This window comes from Bombyx mandarina, chromosome 23 (assembly GCF_030267445.1).
Source record: "Bombyx mandarina strain Sakado chromosome 23, ASM3026744v2".
Classification (NCBI taxonomy): Eukaryota; Metazoa; Arthropoda; class Insecta; order Lepidoptera; family Bombycidae; genus Bombyx; species Bombyx mandarina.
In genome coordinates, this window is record NC_143229.1 from 665397 (window position 1) to 673041 (window position 7645).

At 38.7% G+C, this 7645-nt stretch overlaps 1 protein-coding gene across 1 annotated transcript; it reads left to right on the forward strand.

Moving 5' to 3' along the window:
* Positions 1-1035: 1035 nt before the first annotated feature.
* Positions 1036-6916, forward strand: e96h-0303 (juvenile hormone binding protein e96h-0303). Its single transcript, XM_028184596.2, has 5 exons — positions 1036-1182; positions 4302-4521; positions 4853-4977; positions 5644-5796; positions 6490-6916. Exons 1-5 carry the CDS (start codon positions 1122-1124, stop codon positions 6639-6641), a joined length of 711 nt encoding a protein of 236 aa, XP_028040397.2. The 5' UTR covers positions 1036-1121; the 3' UTR covers positions 6642-6916.
* The last annotated feature ends 729 nt before the right edge of the window (positions 6917-7645 follow it).

Sequence of the window (7645 nt, forward strand, 5' to 3'; positions counted from 1 at the left end):
CTAGAAAGTACTTCCTATAAACAGATAAGGTTTCATCAGTTATTGTGGCATTTTGAAAGGACAACAAGTCTTGATGATTCAGATGTTAACATTTATTTTTTATTAAGTCAAATTTAATATTATAACAATGTTTTATTCATCATTATCAGAGATCGGTAATCTCTATTGTCAATACATTACCAGTAAAAGAGACTTCGAGAGCATCTCAGAACATTCGTCATGTTACGATCATTAAACTGGAGATAAAATAAAAAAAGTTGTTTGTATTTTTCCAGCCGCGGTGAATCCGCAAAGGATGTATCCCCAACTGGTTACTGGTGGTAGGACCTCTTGTGAGTCCGCACGGGTAGGTACCACCACCCTGCCTATTTCTGCCGAGAAGCAGTAATGCGTTTCGGTTTGAAGGGTGGGGCAGCCGTTGTAACTATACTGAGACCTTAGAACTTATATCTCAAGGCGGGTGGCGCATTTACGTTGTAGATGTTTATGGGCTCCTGACCTCCGATCTTTCGACTTCCTGGCAGGCCTTCGGAGAAGTTCAGCCTCTACTTTGAGACAAAGTTTTAAGAGTAAGGTGTTCGTGGCACACAAACTCTTAAATGTACTTTTAAAACGTTATGCATATTTTTAGAAAGGCTTGTCTATGAGCCTTTCTTGTGATTATAGTTAAAATAGACAAGAGGGGTGTGGTCATTACACTTTAACTGCTGAATAGATGTATCTAGAGAGCTATATGTTCTACGTCGGGCCAGAGGGAGCTTAAGACGAAGACATATTGCTCTAGTAATCCTATATGACGCCTATCCCGAATAAGTAGTCCAACAACCTTCAAAAATCCAAAAATCAACACGTTTATTGGGCATTATTTTAATCCCTTCTAGACATGAAGTTTTAATCACGAATTGGTAGTGTTTCAGACAATTGGCGAGGAAGTCTGTACTGCTTAAGTTCCAACAAGCCAGACGTTGCCAAGCTTTTGTCAGCGTAATCGCCGATAGCATTATTGAATTTTCCATCAATTCGTAACCACATAACGACATTAGTACGACTAATCGATTGTGGTCAGTATATAAGACAAGTGCATTCAAAGAAATGAATCACTGTTTTGTGAATAGCTTACGATGTTGGTTCTTTGTTTTCTGTTTGCGTGTGCGTTTGTCGCGTCCGATGCGACAGATTTAGGTGAGTTGTTGTGTTAATAACTGACATGTAAAGTGAGAATGCTCGAACGGACCACCGTGACGTGAGATTTACCCGCCTAATACAATAAACAAACCAAATTTGAAGTCCAAATTTGCTTAAGTATGTATGTAGTTAGTGGTAGATCCAGGCTTCAAAACAGACCGCAGAAAAATAAAATTGGAAAATTACTATTCGAGGAAATCAATGTCATAGACCCGTATCTTCTGATTAATGGCTGGTCTATCTCTTTCTAGCATGACAAAAAGTATGCCTGTAAGAAGAAGATGAGTGACTCATCAAGTCTCCGATAATTTGACGGTCAATTAACTAATGTGTACCAGTGATTGCACACCAGCCCGGTTCTGACGAATATTAAGCATACAAATCAAACTTAGCAAAATAAAACATGCATTTGAATGTAATATACAATTGAATGTGATTTGAATGTGATATACACAATTGACAATGATTTATAGTACATTTATATTTAAAAACTATCAGGTTTTTAACTGTACTGTCTCATTAAGTGGTTATTCCGTGGTAGACTTTGGACTGAAACAAAATAATACTCTTATTTATTATCTATTATTATTACCTAACTACTTTACCTATTAGATGTGTAAATTTGAAATCCAATGAGCTGGCCTTATCGACAACATATTGTACGAAACTATTCCCAAAATAGTAGCTATTAAACTTCAATTAGTTTCTTGTGGCATGTAACAACTGAATTTTTGTTGTATTGACTTCCATTATTGAATTGGTTAAATAGTTTCGATCGAAGATGCCAACTTGGAAAAACTTACAGGACCCTTTTTTTGGGAATTCAAATTAAATTTGGATAAACGATTCGAAATAAAATAAAATGACAATTTAAAAGAATTAAATAAATAAGTGCACATGTAAAGACGGCTAGTAGATACTTACAATCCTGCCGCCGCTGACTACTCCTCGAATCCTGATCATGCAGGAGCCAGTCACCGTCAACGCCCTAGACACGTCCTTACGGATCCATCAGATTCAATAACCTTTGCATTAGACGCCTTCAGCTCTAACACTAACACTAACACTGAGGCTGAGGAACCCCGGTAACCGTACTCGTCGAACTCGACAAGGAGGTCGACGTGCAACCTAACCCATGCATCAGCCCGCTGAGTTTCTCGCCGGATCTTCTCAGCGGGTCGCGATTCCGATCCGGTAGTAGATTCATTTGCGAAGCAGCTGCCCTTGAGTTGTTAGGTCTCCTTTGGAGGCGCTCGGGCAACTGTTAGCAAATGCCATCCCTCCTGGCTGAGCCTTTGCTCGCCCACCTGTCCTGGCGAAACTGGAAAGGCCACTGGGTCACCAGGAATCTTCCAATCATAAAAAAAACTTACAATCCTTGGCCAGGCAGGGGAATGAAGGCGAGCGTAATGCGCATTGATAGGGTCTCCCTAGCGTCGCAAGTCCACTGGTAGTCTTCAATTCCTCCCTCTGCGGCATCATGGACACGACATCCGCGCGGTGAATCCATTGATAGCTACGAAATTCATCTCACGATGTAATGTTTTAGATTTGCTTTATGAAATAGGTATATCTATGTACTTTCATTACTTATTTTTAAATTCAACTAAACCAATTTAATTTTCAACAATTTACATTATTAATTTTACGTATATTTACATTACTGTTACATTCAATTTTGCAATGATTTACAAAAAACTTTTGTTACCAAATCATTGTTATTGTATTTTAAAGCTGTCAATTGTGCTAATAATCTAACGACCTTGACCTGTTTGCCGGCGTCTTATTAATTAGCTTATGTAGAATATGAGTAGCAGTGTTGTTTTTTTTAAACATAAATATATTTGCAAAGGCTCTTACTTCTATCTCATTTTAGAGCGTACTCGTAAGGCACCAGAGCACGAAATCTAAGTCTTACGTTGATGAAATAGTTTTAACTGACTCGGTGATTAGTAACTTTTATGGCTGAGCCGAAGTTCGAGGGTTCTATTCCCACATCGGGCAAACACACGTGTGATGAACAAGTTTGTTTGTTGTTTGTCTGAATGTTTTACATCTATGTATGCAGAGGCGGATTATCCGTAAGGCAAACTAGGCACGTGCCTAGGGGCATATAGTTATAAGGGGCGCGCGAGCTCAGAATTTTTAAATAAATAAAGAAAATCGAAATCTATAATAGATTATTTCTATTTGGCCTATTTCCCAGAGGAATCATGAATTTCGATGTTCGTTCTGTCGTCCCTCTTGATTTCTAGCAGTTATAACGTCATATTTCATTCGCGCATTAGCGTAAGTACAAGGGTCCTGGTCTACTAAAGTCTAGGGTTTGATGATACGTCATCGTAATTGCAAAACAACTAGTTAAAATTTATAGTATTATGATTGCCATTTATGGCCGGTACAAAGGCGCCGATAAAATGGTTGCCTAGGGCCCTCTTTTTTTTTTGTTATTGCTTATATGGATGGACGAGCTCACAGCCCACCTGGTGTTAAGTGGTTACTGGAGCCCATAGACATCCACAACGTAAATGCGCCACCCACCTTGAGATATAAGTTCTAAGGTCTCAGTATAGTTACAACGGCTGCCCCACTCTTCAAACCAGAAATAGGCAGGGCGGTGGTACCCACCCGCGCGGACTCATAAGAGGTCCTACCACCAGTAATTACGCAAATTATAATTTTGCGGGTTTCATTTTTATTACACGATGTTATTCCTTCATCGTGGAAGTCAATCGTGAACATTTGTTGAGTACGTTTTTCATTAGAAAAATTGGTACCCGCCTGAGATTCGAACATCGGTGCATCACTCAACACGAATGCACCGGACTTATCCGTTAGGCCACGACGACTTCTAACGCTCTGGACCATTAATCCGCCACTGTATGTATATATGTATAGATTAAAACGTATATAAATATGTATATTAGTCTCTGGTTCCCACTTTTTCTCTGGTAGACGGAATCCTAGATTGGGGCCAGATTGCGTGATTTCCACGCGGTTATTATTATTACTTAATACTGGTCGGGTCAAATCAACAGTTTACCTACATCGAGTGACCACAAGCTCATCCGCTGCTACCAACTACAATATACAATTAGCGTTTCGTTAAATTTCAGAAAAATTTATAACACCATGCCGACCAAAAGACACGGCTTGTCTGAAGTCCTCAGCGCAGAAGGCGGTACCGTTTCTCGCAGCGGGAATCGCCGATCTCGGTATTGAAACCATGGATCCGATGACCGTGGGCCGGGTGAACACCGTCCAGGCTGGCTTGCACATGGATTTTAGAGACACGACCGTCAGAGGCCTAAGGAACTGTGTAGTTTTAAATTTGAGGTGATATTGCCGTTCCTATTGTTGGCGTTATATGTAAGATCCCGAAGCAGACAAGGAAATGTCATCTCAGCTTATCCTGAGTGGTTTCAGTGAGCTTTTCGCCGGCTCTTCTCAGTGGGTCAGTGGTACATTCTGCGATGCATTGCTCTTACTAGGGCTAGTGTTAGCAAATTCTTTAAGGTTGTGCCCGTGAAGCTCACCCACCGATCTGTGTGAAAAAAGTGAGCTAATAATTTCAAACTTGCTATTTTTGTGCGTATTTCCACATAGTGAACACTTCGCAATGTGGACAAGTACATTTACCTAAAGGGCTATTTATTGTATCTTTCAGGCGGTTACACGACAAGACCCTTCTAGATCTGAAGTGCTCTGTGACACTGGTTGGTGAATACACGTTGGGTGGCCAACTACTGATACTACCCATCGAAGGCACCGGAAAGTACAGGATCAGAATCCGTAAGCTATTTCTGGATGTTAGAGTATTTATTGTTATTTGTGTTGTTTTATATAGTTTACTCCACATACGTAGAACTATTGGTTTGGCTAGTCATAAAGCCAAAGTCTCTCTGCCCTTTCTGAGTTCAGTCTCGACACTGCAAGGAAATTTGAGGTGTTGTTTTATAGTTTAAAGTGTCTATATTCCAACATACAGCCTTAGCTCTTGAAGAGCTGATCGTGCATAAGAGAAAACGGCTTCTCATCACCGAAGCCGCGAACAAGTATTCTTATTCCTAATGCGGTGGTACCACACCAGGTTGCAGCACCTGTGGAGTACGACGACCTTTTGTTGACATTTTTATTTTATTTAGTGCTTGGATGAGTGAACTAGCTCACAGCCCACCTGGTGTTAAGTGGTTACCGGAGTCCATAGACATCTACAACGTAAATGGCGTCACCCACCTTGAGATATGAGTTCTACGGTCTCAGTATAGTTACAACGGCTGCGCCACCCTTCAAACCGAAACGCATTACTGTTTCATGGCAGAAATAGGCAGGGTGGTGGTACCTACCCATGCGGACTCACAAGAGGTCCTACCACCAGTAAAAAAATTTGCTGACCAAACAACAATTTATGACGTTCGGCTGGTTTCATGTGTCTTAAGTTAAAACTCACCATTCTAGGGGACATCATAATGAAGATAATTCTAGACGTGGAGGAGAGAATAGTGGAGGGCGACAGGTACTGGCACGTCAGCGACTGGAAGCACAGCGCCGAGGACGTCTCCAAAGTCGAATACCAGTTCCAGAATTTGTTTAACGGCAACCGTGATTTGGGTAAGTTATTATTTATATAATAAAATAGCTGACCCGGCAAACTTCGTAGTGCCTCAATCGAGAAATAAAATACCTAAACTTTTGTATAAAATAAACTTAAAACAAACAAAATGAATCCGTCTGATGGGGGGACACACATTAAAGGAAAAATATTTATTTAAACCTTTTAAACCTTCTCTGGACTTTCACAAATACAAATAATTCAAGACCAAAATTAAGCCGTTTAGAGTTTTAGCGAGACTAACGAACAGCAATTCATTTATATGTATATATATATATATATATGTATATGACGCTTTTTTACACGCTTTTTTACAATAAAATCATTTTTTCTTACACTTTTTTAATTCAAATTTATTTTCTATTTTTTAGTTGAATTTTCTATAAAAGCGTATTTTGTTAGTTTTTTAAAAGCTATTATTTATTTTCCATTTTTTAGTTGTATTTTAATTTTTTCATTTTTTTTTATATTTTTTTGTCTTCGGTCCTTAATAGGTATACCAAATTTTGAGTTAATCCGACGTTTTGAAGGGGGTCAAAATCATGTTTAAAGATTCCGTTACAAACACACATACTACGTCTGTAGCTAATAAAAGCGTATTAAAAAATGATCTTCCGTCTTCTCTGTATCTTATTGAGAATCGCACTGATAAGTTGTTTGCATTTACAATTACCCAATGCTTTCTTCCACAGCGAAGACTATCCACGATTTCGCAAACAGCAACTGGCGGGAAATCTTTCAGGAGGTGGCTCCTCCCATGGTCAAGGCTATCGTCTCCAAGATAATTCACGAAACATTCAAACTGTTCGATAAGGTGCCTATCAAGGATCTAGCATTAGAATAAATAACGCTACGGTTGGAAGCATGACATTCACCGAAGTGTCATACTCTCGCGTCATCCATCTCATACTGGTCGTGTTGTCAAGTATATAATAACGTCACGACCAAACATTGTATTGGCCGGGTGTTGATGTACCACTTGCTTGTCTACCAGCGCTCGCAAATGTTAAAGAGTGTTCATTTAGTATTAATCACATCGAAACGTCGCCGATATACAATAGTGTAAATAATTTGTAAGCCAATTAGTTTTTTTAAGAAATAAAGAAGACTGTTTTAAAGCATTGGAGTTTTCTTTATACATTATACATATATGTATATAATGAACATGAATCCTAATGCCTTTTTTATATTTGAAGGAAAGCCCTTGGATATTAAGACTGGAATTTAATACAGTCCTTATTATAGTATGATAATCTGCGTCTTGAGAATTTACCCATCTTTTTTAACGATATATTTCGCCGATTGGCAGCGTAAAGTTTCACATTGAATTGATTAATTAGCTTTAATATTTTCTAAGTGGTATTACGTGATTTTCTGAGACTCTTATGGCCTTTTTAGAAGATCTCGCGAAGCCACGTATATTGTGTGTGGTGGTAATAAATATCCATAAACTGCTTATTTCTCTACACTTGCCTCATATAAATATTATCATTGTCACACTTTTATATTCTAAGCAACATTAGATTCGAAAAACAAAACAAATCACACTACATGCCTTTTCGCGTTCTTACCAAAAAGCCCTTCATTATGTTTTATAAACAGGCAAAAAGTCGTGCAAAAATTGCCCGTAATCACAGCGGACATTATAACAAATTTGACAGCTTAACGAGTACGTGACAAATGAATTGCACATATTTGACAATTGAATTACGAAATAAACACTTCCGCGAACGAACAGACGGCTGAGAAAATAAGATTTTTCCGTGAATTACATACATATGTACGTACCAAGATCGAAGTTCATAATTTGTTTAAATTTTTCATTAAAGTTCACCAGAAAATTGTATA